This window comes from Stegodyphus dumicola, chromosome 9 (assembly GCF_044657685.1).
Source record: "Stegodyphus dumicola isolate Sdum_Otavi_A_Nest chromosome 9, ASM4465768v1".
Taxonomy (NCBI): Eukaryota; Metazoa; Arthropoda; class Arachnida; order Araneae; family Eresidae; genus Stegodyphus; species Stegodyphus dumicola.
This window is the reverse complement of record NC_140776.1, coordinates 36,792,507-36,812,145: the sequence shown is the minus strand read 5'-3', so window position 1 is coordinate 36,812,145 and position 19,639 is coordinate 36,792,507. Positions and strand designations below refer to the sequence as shown.

The 19,639-nt window shown below is 31.4% G+C and overlaps 1 protein-coding gene across 1 annotated transcript in view; it reads right to left on the bottom strand.

Moving 5' to 3' along the window:
- LOC118188109 (cell adhesion molecule Dscam1-like) overlaps window positions 1-8,172 on the bottom strand; it is a 637,201-nt gene extending 629,029 nt beyond the window's left edge. Inside the window, exons 1-2 of the mRNA XM_085823338.1 lie at window positions 7,643-8,172; window positions 6,447-6,616 (exon numbers count right to left, since the gene is read on the bottom strand). Coding sequence (XP_085679464.1) covers window positions 6,447-6,549 — 103 coding nt within the window. The 5' untranslated portion in view covers window positions 6,550-6,616; window positions 7,643-8,172. The remainder of the gene's footprint in view (window positions 1-6,446; window positions 6,617-7,642) is intronic.
- Window positions 8,173-19,639: the final 11,467 nt, after the last annotated feature.

The window sequence follows — 19,639 nt, the reverse complement described above, 5'->3', positions numbered from 1 at the left end:
AACTCATTCGATTTTCGGTAGATTGTCATAGATAATTTCCTGTTTGCTCTCCTTAATTCTCGCCACTTTAATTGTAAGATTTAAAAGGCTGTAATTTGCAAAGTTCAGTAATTAAATTAGCGATTAAATAATTCGGGTTTTCTGCAACATTTATGACTAATAGTGGTAATTAATGAAATTTAGGGATAGATTAAAGCCCATAAATGGAGAATTCTGAAAATAAGATAGTAAGTCAAACAACAAAAATCAGTGTTATATTTTTAAATTTTCACACGACTAGTTTCGATGGTTTTACCGAACCATCATCCTCAGCTGCAAAAGCGTAAATGAACGAGATAAGGTATAATGATTAGATAAGATAAGAAAGTCTGGACAGGAGATAAGCCACTGGAAGAATCTGTTGATGAAACCAGAACTAAAACATAATTTCTTTAAAAGTTGAAGGCAAATTTGGATTGGACGTTAACTATAAAGAAATATTTTTTTGAATGTGAAATGGCTGTAGAAAATCCATTTCAGCAACGGAAGATGTTTTTTGAAAAATTTTGGCAGCATAAAAATTGAAAGTGTGATTTTCGGACCAACAATGTTGGACAACAGAAGATTTCTGTGTTTCCTTTTTTCTAACATATGCCTCATGTTCTGTAACGCGAAATTTTAAGGCTCTCTTAGTCTAATCAATCTAAATTAAACCACACTGGCAAGGAATGCCGTAAATACCCCAGGAATTCATATCCATGCTCATATCAGGAATTCATATCTGGAATAGGGTCCTTGAATATGGAAATCGGAATTTTATTGATGGGCGAATAAACGACCCAAAAGTTAAATTTCTGTAAAATAAGTGCAACTTTATAGCTAATTGATGGAAAGAAGGGAATGATAACATAATTTTTATAATCTCCTAAAACAACAGTGTGCATTTTGGTGTGTTAAGATGAGAATTTTTAACTGCTTGATTAATAATGTTGGGTGAAAAGCCCCTGTCAATAGCTTTTGCTTTTAAATAATTTAGTTCTTCATAATTTATCTCGTTCATTTGCGCTTTTTCAGCTGAGGATGATGGTTCGGTAAAACCATCGAAATTAGTCCTGTTGAAATTTGAAAATATAACGCTGATTCTTGTTGTTTGCCTTCTAAATTAATATTTGTTCGGCGTGTTATTGTATCTTAAGGTAGTAATCGTTAAAATTCTGCAAATATTTAAAATGAGTTTTATAATGTTTTCAGAAGCATAGGAAACCTACTAAGAAGTATAATAACGATTCCCTCGCTGAAAATTATAAATAATTTACTTTTCTTTCCGATAATTTAAAAAACAACAAGTCTCTTGAATGACAGCGAAAACGTTTAAAGAAATAAAGATTATGTACGATTAAATGTAGTACAAAAATTACTTCTAATTTAGCCGCTATAATTAATTTAAAAGAACCAGTTAATTTAAAGTGGAATTACTTAGTAAAGTTAATTATTAAAGTGTTTATTTATTAAATTTTTATTTATTATTTATTTATGGAATAACAAAGATGCAAATTAAAAGAATTTAGTTCATTTTCAATAAAACTGCGTTATTGCGAAAATTACAAAAGCATGTATTTCGTTCTAGTAAATGAATGTTATTTCTCTTGAAATGTACTTATTTGAATATTGTAAGAAAAAATAATCAGAAGTGAAAACGTTATTGAGTGAATAGAATTCCAATTAGACCTGAGACATTTCATTTAACTACTAGTCAAACTTATACTGATTCGTTAATTTATTCTTCACTTTGTCATACATTAGCTTAGTCTATAAGATTCTGTAGATTTCATAGCAAATAACGTAGGTTATAATGGGAAGAAAAATCGCAAATGTCTCTTGTCTCGGCTTGGCTGTCTAAAGGATTATTTATATTTTCCGTCAAGGGACGCGCGTTAAAATGAGAAGAAAAATCGCAACCGGCGTGACTCGTAGTAGAGATTTTGCCATCGCCGACACCGCCGCTGTTTATTTATAGAAAGAAAGTTGCAAATCAGGTCACTTCAGTTCAATTGACTGGGAAGGGGGAGATCTGGTGTTTATCGATGGTTAATAGGTAGTGTCTTACATTCCTTGACTAGCTAGCTTTAAATATTTTAAATAGTAATAAAAAATTGATTACTTTTTTCATATCACAGTACATACTTTGAAGAGGGAAGGTCTGACACTGGCATGGTTGGTTTAAGTGATGTAAATTAGTTGAACCTTGTCCGTTGGACCCCTCGATTTCATTAGATTTACTGCAACTGTAGTGCAACTAATAATAAGTTTTAGCAAGCTGCTACGTCAAGAAGAACTATATTTTATATTGCATTAGTTTAAGTTGAACTCACCAGCGGTGAGAGATTTTAAGCTACGTGTTGAATCTAGTAAACACAGCTATAAGTTAGCAATGACGATACCTTCCTTAAACACAGAGATAAATTTTAAGAATGAGCAGAACAATAATAATCAGGTGGTTAGATACTTTAGGCGTTATAGTGTTACTAATAAAATCATCAAATTTGAGTGAACACGAAAATCTGAAAGGAAATCTCATTCTTAGTTGAAGCGTACATTTTATAAATTTTATTAATTTGTGGCAGCCTCATAGTTAGCTCGATTTTGGCAGCTCTTGCAGCAGCAGCATGGTACAGCAGCAGCACGATACCTGGTGTATCGTGGCACCATCTATTAGCAAGAATAGAAACAGAAGCACCGCGAGCTTAATTCCGCTTATTTTGATGATTATTGGATCTATATTTCTTAACTCGGAGCGATGGTCATCGAGACCTCGCCTGGCAACTTCTGTATGTGCTATACTAAAAACCAATACTGGCCCTGGTAATTGCTCCCATATTGTAGTAATTACAAATTGGTTCCACAGCCAGGGTATTACGAAACTGTCGACATTTAGCTACCTTGCAATGTCAGAATATCGTTGGCCTACTTCAAATGGACATAGCTCTGCAGTGCTATTCTACTTGTTAATGTGCCCATTTCAGATTCATCTTTACATTAGCTATCTCGAAATTGTGTAATATACCGTCCTTCTTGAAAAATGTTTCACGCCGACACAGCTAGTTTTACGTTTTATCGCATTTATTCAATAAGCGATGACAATCCTATTTTCAAAATGCTGCTCAGTGTCGCTTACTTTTAGCTGTAACATATACAAATTTCAAGAATTTCGAAAAATCTTTTGGCGATCTACCGCAATGTTTGCATTTGCTGCATAAAGTTTGAAAACCAGTGTGCAAATTACCCTTTTATGCAAAAACAGAATATATTTTTAAAGCAATTTTTTTTATATTTAAAATAGAAGCTACATTCTAAACGAATCGAAATCTCATATGCATAAAGTTGCGTTGTTTAGAATATAGAATGTTAATTTTATAAATATTTGAGACTGTTGGCTGTATAAAGATTTTAGCTGTAATTTATGATTGCTTTACATATGGATCAATTATCTGCACTTGGCCATCCAGTTCTTTGTTCATTCAAGATATTCTAAGACAGTTGGGTTCTACTTGGCCCAAATAAGGATATTTTATAAATAAGGATAGATCATTTCTTTGTTAGGAACAGAGCTGTGGATGAAACTTTCAGAATACATGAATTTTAATCATAAGAACATATTCTATAAAAGTGTATACAATATTTTAGAATTAAATAATGCACGGTATTCTAAAGTATTTGGAATGAATCACCGTACAGAAGGGTGCTGTATTTTAAATATTCCGATTCCTTATGGTTGATGACCATACCAGAGGACGTGGAAAATTTTGATGTATGAGATCCTCATATCAAGAGGCCTTTAATATAGACTCAGTGCAAATCGCTAAAATATTCTGATATTTACCTTGAAATTACCTTTTAAACTTATTTCAGATGCATATGCGTGGTGAACCTGATGCCAGTCAGCGTTCCGGATTAGAAAATATATCTAAATGATGGCGAGACATGTGTCATCTCGCTCTTGCCTGGCAGTGTAAGGTTTGACTTCTACAAGCCTGATTTCAGTTGAAACACCTTTAAGTACAGTAAAGAAATCGACCAGCCTCATTTTCCATCTTTGCTAATAAATGGTGTCAAGAAACAGTAGTCAGACACAGAAGCTATTAGAAGAGAGCTAGAAGAGGTCACAACACTGATGAGTACGGACCTGGAACTAATTCATTTCTTCAACTACTACTTGGATGGAGAAACGATGAACTATTCCAGCAGCATTCCGATGTCATGCGTCCCAATGCAACAGCGGACTTAACTAGGTAGTCCACACATCAGGATCGCAGCTATCCAAAGCAACAATTAGCTCATTACTACTACAATATGGGAGCAATTACCAGGGCCAGTATTGGTTTTTAGTATAGCACATACAGAAGTTCAGTCCTCCTATTCTGGTTCAGTCCTTCTATCAGCGGTAGGTCAAGAATTACCAATTTTGCAGATGCCAGATATTTACAACTTAGACACATCGCAACAGAACTGAAACTTCATCTCAGATTAATACCCGTCTATTTCTGCTACAGGAAGGACACTATCAGCGACGACAGTAATCAGAAAAATCTACGAAATAGATATGTGACGAATATAGTGCATTCCGCGTAAGTCCAGCCACCGGAGTGAGCATTTGAATCTGCCACGCTTTCATACAAATTAGACTGAATATTTGTGGAGGTCAGTTCTGTTTACAAATGAGTCTCGCTTTGCTTCACAGAGTAACAGTCAACGTGTTTTCATATGTATAAAAGCAAATATTCGACCGTCTAATCTACCATTTTCCGTCTGACATAAGAAAAAGATATATCTGTGCAGCAGGTACCCTTCGTTTACGATTAGGGGTATTTTTAGTTGGACATAGACCTGTGTGTTCTGCCAGAGGGAACTATAAAGATCAAAGCTACAAGAGACGATAAGTTGATTCTATTTGTTTGTCCGTAAGGTGCCGCAAGCGGCGATAACTTCATGTTCCAAGCAGATATTATCCGTCTTCACACTGCTCGCTTTGCAACAATTTCCTGAAGAAGAAACTATAGCTGAAATAGAATGGCCGGTATGCTATCCCAACCTTAATTCCCTGACCATGAGTGATACGCTCTCGAGAGGTGTGCTGCTAGCTTCCAACCATCTCCCCAGATTCTCGAGAAGCTTAGAACTACTTTTCCTATCAGTGGACATGTGCTAAATATACATTTCATCGACAATATCACAAATATCATGAGACATCGCTGCCAAGTTTCAATTGCAGTTCGGATGAACATACTCAGTATTTGAGAAAAATTTTAGTATTTAATTTTCATGTCCGAATTTAGAAGATTTTATGTTCCTAATTTTATTACATAATGTAAATACTCCGTATAATATTTCCTTATGCTTTTATGTTGCAAGTGGTATAATAAATACTATCACTGAGGTTCGTCAAATTTTCCTGAATACCTTTCGATGTGCTTAACGTTAGAAAACCAGCGTATTGTATCATAAAAGTTTTGGTATAACTTTCTCTTGATTAGCAGTGGACGAATCATGAGAATTTCTCTACAGCAGACAAGCTCTTTGATCTATATTCCACAGAAATAAAATTATTGAAAAAACTTTGCTAAATAATTTAATTTGAGTTGATGAATTTGAGAAATTAGGATTTATGTAGGTATTTGAGTTGGTTAGATTGGGATGTGCTTTCTTTTCATTTTTAAAGAAAATGCCGATTATTTTGTTGACTTCGTCTGTTACATTTGCTTAACAGTTAGATATTTATAGCAGACAGTTTGGCTAAAAATTTCTGTTAAACTCAGGAGTTTTGAAAAATTGTAAAAGAGATAAACATTTTATGCACTCGGGGATATTGAAAAAGAATGAAAAGGTATATGGATTCATAATTAAATTCCCTGATATTTTCCATCTAAACTAGAAAAAAGATTTACCATGATAATTTTACAACATATTTTTATATTATGTTTATTATTATTATGCATATTTTTCTCGAAATTTAAATTGATTGCTTAAAACTCACTACATTACAGACGTTACTAAGTCTTAGAAAAGATACAATCTCTCTTGTTTAGTTAAAATATCCCGAATGCATATGCTACAATACATGCTTTGATTTAAAATAAATAGATTTTTCAGCAAATAAAAATGATCAAGTTATGAAACGTAAACGTTTTTTCTCCAAGGTTAAAATTTTCATAAAATATTCCAATTCATTTTCTTTGACATCTTTATATAGGACGTCGCAACTATATGAAAGTATCATATTCATTTGAATCCAATATATTCAAGTTACACTGAATTGAAAGTTATAAATATACCATATACTTAACAGTAATTATATCATGAAACTTTCAGGAACTCTAAAGGAGAACTAGGACTCTAAAGGATTATGATAAATAGATCACTAAAAAGAAAAACTATAAAAAGAGACGAAATGTGAATCAAACAGCACTTACTTGTTGTAAGACGACCATAAATGAACAGCAGAACGATGAGCATGACTCCTCTCATGTGGGGCTGAAGGCACAATAAAGATTTCAGGAGATTTCCCGGACACATTAAGATCAGCTTTCGGGAACAGAGATTTTGTATTCGTCTCACAGCTCGGGGGCCATCAAACAAAGCCCTGAAAGCATTAAAGCTCCAGATCACGTCCACGAATAGTCCTTGCCTTAAGCTCTTCAGGGAAATTCAGAAGAGCTTGGTCAATAGAATGCTGTTTCGAAACGGGGATTTCTAGTGAGACCAACTCTGATGGAAGCAGACGCGAAGATTCTCTATTGGAGGAGTTAAAAGATTTGTTTTTTTAGGTTTTATTTTTGTAACTTTTGAATTTTGCAGTTTCGCTTCCTTTGAATGGCATCCCAGGGAAAAGTTTGATGTTTCTAACAAACATATAAGAAAAAAGAGTACTCCGACATTCTATCAGATTTGGAAAACACCAAAAAAATTATCAAGTAAAGCTGAATTATTTAGCTTTGATTCCTTTTTGTTTGGATTTTTAACGTGGGAGGTTTCTATTGAAATTAAAAATATTTTTCTGTACTGACAGCCATTACTTTTTTTTTTTTTTTTTTTTTGCTACAACAATTATAGCAGTATAACAGCTATATTTATACTTGTCTAGTTTTAGATCATAAGTTTTATATCGCTTTTTCACAGATGTTAAAAAATAGAAGGCAGATAGTTTTATATTGGTTTTTCATATACGTTAAAATTTTGCAATATTGTTAAATGACATATTAACTTAATAGTCTACAGTTACTTTTAAACAATCGCATTTTTATCCTTATTTAACTGGGTTGTTATTTTTACACTTTAAAAACAAATATCTTACTCATATTTTAAATAAAGGAAATATTACATATTTAAAATAATTAAGCCAGGTATTCAAAGATTTATAATAATTTCTAATAAAGCATCTGTCACTAATTAACTTTAGAACGATATATATTGAAGCTCATATCATCAGTCAACTTAACTTTGCCAAAAAACATAAGAAAATACATTTAATTAAATTTGCATGCACATGGAAAATTACCCGTGAATAATTTAACTATAACAAATAACATTAATTTCTCTTAAAATGTAATAACAATATAGCTTAAAATTTTAAAAAATTAAAAAAAAAAGTATAAAATCTTTTTCTCACCTATTTTACAGATCCAACATAACACGAGGCTAGTTGCATGTTATTAGAAAACTTTCTATAAAGTTACGTTTTCTAAGCTGTAATGGTTTACCAAGTACTATATAGAGATCAATCCAAAATGTCTGAAGTTACCAAATTTCACTTTCATGAAGCCCAAAGTCTTACTTTTAGATAAAAAAACTCGAAAAGATTTTTTGTAGTAAAAATGCTATATCCTTCTGGACACTGCTTTAATGAGGAATATTAATATTTTTGTGATCGACAGTGTAATAATCCGTACTTGTTGACGTACCAAAGCAAAATTTCATTTGTCAAGTTTTCAGTTATTTTTTAAAAAATTTATACGTTTTTGAATTTTCATCACTGCAACAGATTTTGTAAATCCATGTGAAATTATACATTCTAAAAGAAAACTATATGTCTTCGAAAACGGTACAATATCAAAGCAATTTATTTAAGCAAAAATTTGCCAAACTTTCAAATAGCTACATCTGAACAAGCTACCTTGAATTCTAGCAGACGATCTCTGCGAGAGCTGTGGGCAACTAAACTCCACTTCGAATTTTCGCTCTTGGATCCCACTTCGCGGCGGAGAAGTGACGTCAGGACATCTGCAGCGCATGTGCTGATCTCCAAATGAAGATGAGTGAATCGCTTTGAAGAAGCGACTAGCCGTGTAAGTGGACTAAGAGAGATATGAAAACAGCAATGGGCATCAGTAGGATAATTAAAAAAAAGCTTCTTTGTAATTTCAGTGCGAAAGAATATTAATCTTCCTAACTTCAATAAACTGGTTTTAAGCTAATCTGGCTCTAAAATAATTTAGAGGAACAGTGAATTGTAATTTCAAAATCATTCTAGTCTAACATAAATTGAAAAAAGGCTTGCTCAGTAACATGAAAATAGCGTAAGCTGTGGAAGAATATAAATACGAATTTCAACGGACTTTTAATATAAATTGTAAAAGGAACAAAAATAAAATTTAATAGGTCCAGTATTTGATTTCTGCCAAAAATCTGATGAATCCTAATAAATTCCATAGAAAAACTGATATCGTTTTTTGAAATTGTATATGTGTCTTGAATATGTTTAATTTTAACTCGAAGAGGATGAAGAAGGCACCTGATTGCAACGATGACAAAATATTAAGAAGCAGGTAAGCTATAAAGGGTTTGGGGAGACATGTGACCGAGTTCAAAGGATGTTTAGCAGTTTAATCAGATTCGATTACTATATGGATCGAAGATAATAATTTATGGCAGAAAATTACATCAAGAACTCAGTGCATACTATGTACTGAAAATGAAATAAAGAGAGATATTTAGTAGCATATTAGTCGCAATCGTTTTTCTTCAACTAATAGTAGGTCACAAGTTGGATTCACTTTCATGGCAGAGAAAGTTTTATTAGATGATTCTTCCATTTCTTTCTAGAAACACATACCTGACTACATTTAAACGAGTAAAAGTGTTCGTAATTAATCTGTTGCTTTTTGTGACCAATTTCGAATAGTAAAGAATAAGAAATGCACTTAGTGCTGAAAGTAGAAAACAGTTAGCTCTCTTAATGAATCCAAGTGTGAAAAATATTACTAGTTTTACCAGAATTAATGCTAAAATATAATTGATATACTTGGGTATAAATCCAGCTGCTTTCCAAATTATATCAACTAACAACGAAGATTCAATTACAGAATATTTAGATGTAATGCCTCTATTCCTAAATCGAAGCACATAATTTTCTCAAAAACAAAAGCTAGAAACATAAGCTTTAAGGGAAAAAAGTATTATACCATTTAGAAATTAAATTTTGTTTGTATAAGTTTTGAAAAGAAATGTTTGCAGACTTATTCCATTCCTTCATAAATATATTTATCATCCCTTGGAGTTAGTTATTAAACATTTCGGTTTTAATTTTTTCAGTGATCAATCGCATTTAGGTCTAAGAACTGTGCAGTTTATTTCATTTTCTGATATTATTACTTTCCAATATTCATAAACAAAAATATTTTGAGAAAATCATTGATTACTGTCCATTAAGAAGACCATTGTTAACGTCATTCCAAAAAGCATCTGAAGGTAAATCATAGATCCTACTTCTGCACTTCTGAGCATGTAAAGAACGGACTTGAAAGTCTTATGCGACCATTTGATTTTATTCCAACTTAAATCATCAACTTAATCGTTAACTGCAAACATTCGAAGATTTTGCTGGTAATGTGCTCTGCTTTGGACTCTGTAGGTATGTACACGTCCAGAAGTGATCTGTAATAAAAATTTATATACATCCTTGAAGTGAAATCGACTCCAAGCCATGGAATTTTGGCTACCATGCTCTCCATATAAATTCAAACTTGTCCATCTTGCATTTGATATGAAATTAACACACAAAACACTGCTGTGTTAGCGAAAGACATTTCGTCCAACCTAATATGAATAGTAAATCTCATTACATACATCTCTATAGATACAACAAACTCACTAGAAATGTTTTGACGCCTATGATATAATTCGTGTGGATTCCATTCTATCAATTGGATAGTTTAACGCTGTCATAATATATAGCAGTAAAAACTTGCTTTATTATTAGCAGTTTAATCACACCCAAGCACTGCATACTCGTCTAAAGCATTCTTAACCTGCATAATGTAAGTGTGCAAGAACCCCTTCTCACTGAAAGAAGCATTTCAAATCTAGCCTTTCAATCAAATTCGAATTCAAAACCATCCGGCAAAATGTGAGCTTACGCTTTTATCGGATTATCCTTTAAATATCACTTCAGTGTAATATGTAACATAATATTATCAAAATGTATTTATTTTTTTCCTTTTTTAGCTATGTATTTAAAAAGCAAATTACCGTATACTCCAGCGTATAATACGCACTTTTTATACAAAATTAAGAGCGAAATTCCCGAGTGCGCAGTATGCGTTGTATATAAATGTGATACATTTAAAAAAGGGAAAAAAAGAGCATAATGAAATTAGGTTCCTACATGTACCTAAATGTTGTTTGTTTAAATTGAAATGGCACAACTTATGAACTTAAAAATATCCATTATTACATAATTTTTAATTATTAGTTCATTCTTACCCAAAAACATGTCTCCTTTTCCTCGAAACCTTAGAATAATATTCTTGTGCACACCTGCATTATTACCCACTACCTTTGCAGAATTATTCACTGCATCGAGAATTTCTCCTACACACATATTGTTCCGCTTATCCCTTATCAATTCAGCATGTTCTTCCACAGACTGAGAAAAATCTTCGAATGAATGCCATTTAAAGATAACAGCATCGCATATGTATATTTCCGATTTCTTCTTAAAGAAAAGGATGCGCTTTATGCTGCGAACATACCTAATTTTTTTCTTAATGTAGTGTGAAATTATAGGTGCGCGAATATACGGTAAATATATTTTAAAGAAACAGACGACATACCTCAATTTAAAAAGCAAATTAGTTACATATTAGGAATTTAAAAGGTATCTAAACTTTAGGATTATGGAAGGCTGTGATTTTGCTTGCGCAAAAACACCAATAAAGGAATATTGATTAGAAGCCTCAGCGGTTTCTATAATATCCCCTAAGAAGGTATTCATCTAAGACATAATGAAGTACCTCTGTGTGTGAATAATAGGACAGAAATTACTCAGCATGTAATCCGTATCACAGTTTAAGTATAGAATATTGATCGCTCAGCTGAATCGAGTTCGTTATACTCAGAAAGAAGAAATACGATGAAAAAAAGAAACACTTCGCGATGAAATATGTTCAATATGTTAGTGGAAAGTGGGAAAAAATTGAGCTTATTTTATTACTGTAGAAAAATAATACATAGTTTTTCTCCCTAAAAGAAATATATTTTAGTTACATCAACATATTTTGTTTAGGTAGAGATTTTTATATATCATGAAATAGTAAATTCTAAAATTAACGTAAGTTTGTCCTGGAGGTAGAAAAATAAAATGAACAAGAGTCAATTTCTTGGACACCGCAGTTTCTGAAGACAGGGAGAAAAATAATAAATTTTCATGCAAATAAATTGAATTAGGGTACCGACTCAGATAAAATGCGTCTTCGATTTTGTTGGAGGGAGGGGGTTAGAGTTTACAAATTCTCGGCTTTACTTCATTTAATATAGCAACGTGTTTATGTAAAGAGTTGCAATAATGACGTACGCACATGGGAAAATACTGTTGCGTTTTCTTTCTTCTGACACCAATTGTTACGTTATTTTCTTCCTTCACGTTCGTACGGGGTTCGTAGATTTGGAGTGAATAACGACGATACTTGATGAAGTATCGAAACACCCTTTATTTACCAATATTAATCAATAACTTCAAAATCACTTTTACAGTCGTCGAACGGTTATAAACACGCTGACACGTTCAGAGACACAGCCTTTACACTGTCAGGCTATAACTGTGGAGACAGCTTTACTGCAAAGTACAGCTCTCAACTCTGCTTGGTCGTTCTCGGAGCTCCAAGTACTCTCGAGACTCTCCACGCGATGCACTCGACGATACACAAGAGTATAGCTCTCGACTCAGCACAGTCTAAGACAAAACTCGACGATGCACTAATTCACGATGCTCTAAAAGACTCTCTCGATGCACTCGACGGCCATCTCTAGACTTTGAGACACTCGCTCAATGACTATTAGCTCGCTAGAGGAGGCACACACACACACCAACTAACTGCGGACCAGCAGGGTTTATATAGCTTTCGGCTTGTGTTCGAGAACATTCTGAGCTAAACAGGTAAGAATTCGTTCCAGAAGGTTCTCCATCCATCCATGGCATATCGTCAATTTTGTCGCCAAATGTGGCAACCCTGCCTTCCCTTGCCATTTTATGGCAACCCTAAAACTGCTTTGCGGGTAAGCCATCTTACCGGGCCTGTAGATTTTGTAACAATACTGTTGTGTAAAAGGTGAAAAATACTTTTTTTATTTACTAAATTTTTAGCTCAAAGGGACGTTATCCCAGAAAGGCTGTTAGTCTCGGAAAAACGTTTCGCGTAGAATAAATATAAACGGCTGTAGCCCTTCTGAAATTGATGCCACCAAATATTACCGCTGTGTATTATAAATAAATTAAATAATGAAGAATCTGGATGGATGGATGGATGTTTCTCGCATCGCGGAAAAAATAACGATAGCTAGAGCCATAAAATTTTTGATATCGTAGTCCTCCACCCGAATATGGACGCCTGGAAGCCCGAATCTTGAATTTCGAATTTGGTTTAGTATGTATTTCATATTTTTCAAATTTTAGCGAAGATTTGATTAAGAATCTCAATGATTTCAAAGAGAACAAAAGCAACACTTTATTTTTAAAAAATGTATCTTCAGCCCCCGCGAAACTGTCTATAAAAAATTCTAAAGGTATGCTGTTTTTAAATATTTTCGTCCAAATTGGCGTTAATCCAAATGCTTTCGAAGCGTGTTAATGTGTAAGTGAAAAAAAAATCTTTGGGCTTAATATATAATCTGAAAGCATTCAGAATTTTTGCATTCGCTTAATTATTTATTTACTTTATTAGTATTGAGCACGCGAATGAAGTCCTTTAAGAGGGAGATTACTTCTTGGGAGACATTCTAAAGGAAATTGATTTGCATTTACGTGTACAAAATATTAAATCTGATACTACTCTGTGCATGATGATATTCGAATTAATTTAAGTAACCAGTGAATTTAGATAATATCGCTTTCATTTTTATGATTTAAATCCGAACATTTAGGAAATATAAGTGCTTTAAAATTGCATATTGCGCGAAAGCTAAACTAACGTGTAATATAATTCCTTTATTCATATATTACTTAATTTTATAGACCAAGTGTTCTGTTCGTTTCATAATAATTTAAACTAAGTGAAATACGTCTTTCATTATTTAACAGAAGTTATATATGTATTTATGAATTTATCTCTTTTTGTGATGTCACAAATCTTTATTAGCCCGAGGGGCTACTAATTTTGTTTCGGCATTTTGCTTTGAAAACTTTAAATGTCGGTTCACTTTTCAATCTGTTGCTCCCAAATATTAAAGTCCTGTATTATATTTAAGCAAAACTAAATAATGAAGAATCTACATAAATGTTTTTAAGTTTCTCGCATTGTGATAAAACAACGGTACCTAGAGCCAACAAATATTGAATAACGTAAGTTTCCACACGAATATGGCCATCTGGAAGACCAGACCGAATTTGGAATTTGTTTTATTATCGATTTCCTATTTTCTAAAGATTTAACGAATTTTTGATTAACAAACTCAACGATTTAAAAGCAAGGGATAAAACATCGAACGGAAAAAAAAAAAAAAAAAAAAACATATATTATTTCCAGGGCGCGCGAATGTGTATCAGAAATTCTCAAGATATGCTCATTTTAAAATTATTTTGAGATATTGTTGTTGAACTGAATTTCATAGTTTAAGCGCGAAGAACATGATATTTAATAAATAAAAGCCCCACACAAAACGTTCAGAAAACGCCCTTTAGGGCGCAATGTAAAATCTGAAAGCTTTACGATTTTTTTTTCACAGTTTTTTTAAATATTTTATTTCCAGCTAAAGCAACTTCCTTTAAACGTGAAAAATTTCTTCTCTGTGTTTATCATCTAGGTTAAGGATAATAATGTAATGTTTAATCAGCTCACTCTTCGTCCTCCTCAGGAAAGGGACATAATTATATATGTAAATTCTTTTACACATGAATTTATGGTTACTCTCTAATTTGTTATTATTGATGGATTGCATTCCTTACTTTTTAAAACATAGATTTATTATGATAGCAAAAATTTAAAGAACGTTGTTGAGCGTATAGCTCATTCTAGATTTATTCTCATGTATTAAAATATTAATAAATAGTTAAAAAATCTGTTGAGTATGATATTTAGCTACATACTCCCAGTTAAATATTACAGTTTGACTTAAACGAAGTCTATCTAAAAGACGGTTTGACATACAACGAAATTATATAAAAATTGATTGCCTAAGTCTGGCAAGTAGCAATAAGATTTTTAATATTTTTTGACTTCAAAGAAATATCTAATCAAATAGCGAACCGTGGCCCAAATTCGGGTCACAGTTATATTTAAAACGGCTCATGAGTAACTGTTCCTTAATTTAGTTAGATTTATCTTTCGATTTAAATTTGATTAAGATTGTAAAATTTTGAAATCTTTTGTTAGCAAAGAACGTTTTATTGAATCATTCAAATACAATGCGGTAAATATTACATATAATTTCTCTTATTTTTATTCCATTTTTATGAAAATATTATTGCGAACATTTAACATTGTGCAAAAAATATGGATTTCATTTTTGCGAAAATTGCTAACTAGGAAAGGATATTTCTATTATTCTATTATTTGGCAGCAACTACAGTCTGAGATAACTCTGTTGCACTGTACAGTTTATAAAATCGAAATCCAGTAAAATTAGCTTAAGGCGATAAATTGACATTTTTCTCTCACTTAAAGTGTATGTATACGTATACGTATACGTATGTACACCTACAAGTATGTAAACATATACGTATATAGCGGTACTTCACGTGAGGCGTTCATTTCGTCTGTTGACCGTACTCGTAAGCGATCTATTTGTATATTGATATAAATACATTTTAATACCATTGATACGTTCCAGCCCCCTTCACCTTCTTATTTAATCATTTAAATAAGAAAATGTTCACAGTAATGTACAAAAAACTAATAAAAATGTTATTAAGTATAATAAAAATATATAAAACAGAATACTGAAAAACACATTGTTTTAATAATGTTTAAATATTGTACTGTCTTTACATACATTTTAAAAAGGAGGACAGTTCTGTATCTCCTGTTCTACAGCGCTGATGACGAAATCAACTTATTTTTTCCGTGTCTCAAAAGCGAGACTTAAGATATGTATCAGATTTATATATAGCATTGTTTTAGTATAAGCATTTTGACACAAAATCCGAATTTCTGAAATGACATGCCAATTCCTTTTCCATATTTCAATTCTACGATCCAAATTATGTTAAATTGCCATGTTTTGTAAAAATCGCAAGAGTAGTTTTTAAACAATTAGCTCTCAAAGTTTTAGCTTCTCAATGTTAATTGAATTTGATATATATTTATTAATATCTCTTTTGTATTAATCATACTTTATTCCTTCTTCCAGAATTCGAAATTTAGGTTCATTGCAAATAAAATTCGCTCATTTTTTATGATTTAAAACTTATAGTATAAATAGTTTTTATAAAATTTAAGAGATAACATCGCCAAATATGGTTTAAGCACTTTGTTAAAATTATTTGAAATAATGAACGATGACTTTTTTCCCTCTCGTCTACAATGAAAAAAGGAAACGAAAATAGGTTGCTATAAATTAAGAAGTTTGCCAAGAGCGCAAACTTCTTAAAATTCTTGGCGCAAACTGAAAGAAATGTGCCAAGATAAAGTTTTGTAAATTTCGGACCAAATTTTACAAAATTTAATATTTAGGCATCATTTCAGTCGTAGAATCGAAATATGGCTCGTTCATAAATTTCTCCAAATAATCCTAAAAAAATTTCTTTACATATCCCTCATCATCTCCAGACCCATGGCTTTTGCGAAGGACACAATTTCTGAAGCACTTCCTCAACGGATTCGAATCTGAATTCTCCGAAATCACTTTTGGACTAGCATCGGGGTTCAATATCTTCCATGCAGAGTTCAGGACCTTCATTGAAGCACTATGTCATGCCATATTGATAATTCTTAGGCGTTTTATTCAATAAAGTTTTAAGCAATGAATCTGTGAAACCATTCATGATGTAGGAACATCTGAGAAGGTGTCACCCTGACAAAACAAGTGAAGATTTAAAATGCTTTAAAACACAGACAGAAAAACTTCATTCGGGACCTATGGTTAGTATGTTTATTCATAGTATGTTTGTTCCGATATCAAAAAGAGTAAATGATAGTTTGCAGGCGTCATACGATATCTCATTACTTTGTGAATTTTTTTACTTGTTTAATTAGTTACATTCTGAAACGCTTACTGTCACTTCTATCTTACCCTTTTCCAATCAGAATTCAAACGCATGAATTTATTCTGTATACCTGTGGCTATTAGCTATTTACATTTAGGTTTTACACTAAATTACTATTTTTGAGTTCTGGATCTAAATTCTGCATGATTTGTAAGCAACAGGTGTACCTTCTGTTAAACTTAGATTTAAAATAAAAGGTCTTTGATAGCTTTCTCAAATTTGTGTTGTCTGTCTCAAGTCTCTGTAATCTATCGCTATGTCTCCAGAATCTCTGTAGTAATTCTGAAGACATACCGATAAGTCGCTTACAGTCTTATTAAGGATTAATCACAATTTACAATTAGTAAAAAGTAAATCCTTACAGCACATAACAAAGTCAGGAAAGTCTCAGACTGTTAGAGAACAGCTGGTTTTGCCACGCATTGAAGAGGTCTTAAAACCTGCTTTAAACAACCCTGCATATGATATGTTCAAATTAATTTCTTTAGCAACAACACAGTTAAAAGAAATTTTGATCAAAAAAGACAATAAATCATGATCCTGAAAATTTCTTTTGTGGGTTATCATCGAATTAATCATTTCTCAGTGAAAGTGGGTGAGCCAACTTTACCTGGTAATGACGCACTACTATTAGCATGTAGTATTTGTTACGTTATAGACCAAGAAATGCACGAAGACCGTGATTGCGAAAACTTTGACAACATACTCTAAAAGGTAGTAAATATTCAGAGTTTTGAGAAATTATTTCTTCATTACTTTAAATAAAATATTAAAATAATATCATGATTCTCAAACCATGAGATTTTACTTGAGAAATAGGTAAGGTATGTTATGAAAGTGCAATATTTTTTTTTTTTTTTTTTTTTTACACATGCAGTTTAATTTTTGGTTTATTTTAAAAATAGAACAAAGCGTTATCGTTGAGAAGCACTATCCTTTATCACACCATTAATTACATTTATCTAACTAAGAAAAATGAAAAGTCGCCTTTTTTTTAAATAATTTTTTCGATTCTCTCAGTTTAAAAATGCTGAGAGTGATTTGAAAACTTATTTTAGGCTATAATTTGACTCTCTAAAAATACTTTTTAGTGAAAATATAAACTTTCACTTGATGATCAATGCCTGTAAATACTTCTAAACAGTTTTCTCTTTTCTACTTTGCATTAAGTTTGATAAAATTAACTGCATTTTATTCTGATTTCTTACTTATTTATAACAAAAGCAAAATTTATATTTTATCTTCTAATATATTACGCTAAAGAAATTGCATAATTTTGTTTACATTGTATAAGTTTCTGCTTTCATGTTCCTGCTTATTCCTTATTACTTTAATATTCATGTAAAATTCATTTTTAATTTGATTTAAATATGTTTACTTACAGTTATTTAGAAATTTCAATGAAATGCTTCTAAATTTTCTTGCTTTAGATATTCCTTCAGTATCACAATGCTTCACACTTTATTTCAAGATTTTCAATGCTAGAGGCTAAACGAAGATTTTTTATAAACCTGAAGTACGTATTTTACATAATTTATTTTTATTTTGAGTTTATCATAGTTTAATTTACAGCTTGTTGTCTAAATTTTCTGGAATGTTTTTTCCTTTATTTTAAATATCGTATAAAATCCAGTTAATTTATTTGATTTACTAAATGTATTAAAATCTATTATGAAGAATTTTAATCTTTTCGTTGGACAGCATGCAAAATACAAGATTATATATATATATGCACTTTTTTGTTGCAAACTGTAGAACATTTTGTATTCAACAATTTAATTTAATGATTATTTTTTTCTTACAGAGTGTTAGATTTCTGTGTATTTCATTTATTCCTCTGAATGCATAAAAACTGGAAATAAAGAAGAAAATAAGAAGAAATAAAGAAGAAAGGAACGAATAAAAATTGATCATTCTAAATCATAATTCCTGCTGATAAATAACACGCACAGAAGGAACTCTTCGTTTGAATGTTTTTTCGAATTTTTTAACAACGAATGAAAATTTTAACCGGAGATACGACCTTTCTTTAGAGCATTAGATGTAACCTGAAAAATATAAAAGTAACTTTTGGCAATTTTACTTAATACATCTGTTTTCATACTTTTGCCTTTAATATATAATTTAATTTAAAAAATGAAATAAAATTATTATAGGCACGTTTTTCATTCCCAAACTGAGTTCTTAGTTAAAACATTCACCTTTCATGTCACACAGAAATAAAATTACTGATTCTCATTTTTTTAGCCTAGAAATTTTCCGTTTTAAGAAATAATTTTAATATCATAGAATAATTAAAAACATTCACTGCTTTTATCCCTCTATGACGAATTGATTTTCTTTAACAGGAATTTTTTCTAAAATAATTAATAGTTCTTTGACTAAAACTGCATATTTGTGCTTAAAATACATTTGAATAAAATTCAAAATAAAATGTTCTAATTTTCAAATAGGAGCAATTAGAAAAGAAACATCATACTTTGCTTCTGATTAAAATACTAATTATGTCAGTATTTCCTTCATTTGAATTAAATACACAAAAGAATACAAAAAGTAAGTACAAAAAGTAAGTTCTTTTCAGCTTCCATTTTAATCCGATAATTCCAGAGATTTATAAAAGCGGATTGATGATTTTCTGTGAAGCGCACAAAACAGTCCTGTTCTACTTTTCTAAATTTAAGCTTTTAAAGTATTTAAATCTTAAACTTAGCATCTACATAAAATTTTTAAATTACTAAAGTATTATCTTATACCTTATGGAAATGTTAGACAGAAAGTTTTAAATGTGAAATGTAAATATGATGGAAATTTTCGTGGCCTTCCCTCCGTTTGCATTATAAATTGTTAGTAAAAATATATTGATATGGATACACGTTTCTTCTGGTGTAGTTTTTGTATATAATATAAAATATATAAAAATATATAAAAAATATATCAAACGGTATTATTAATATCGACATTATTCTACAT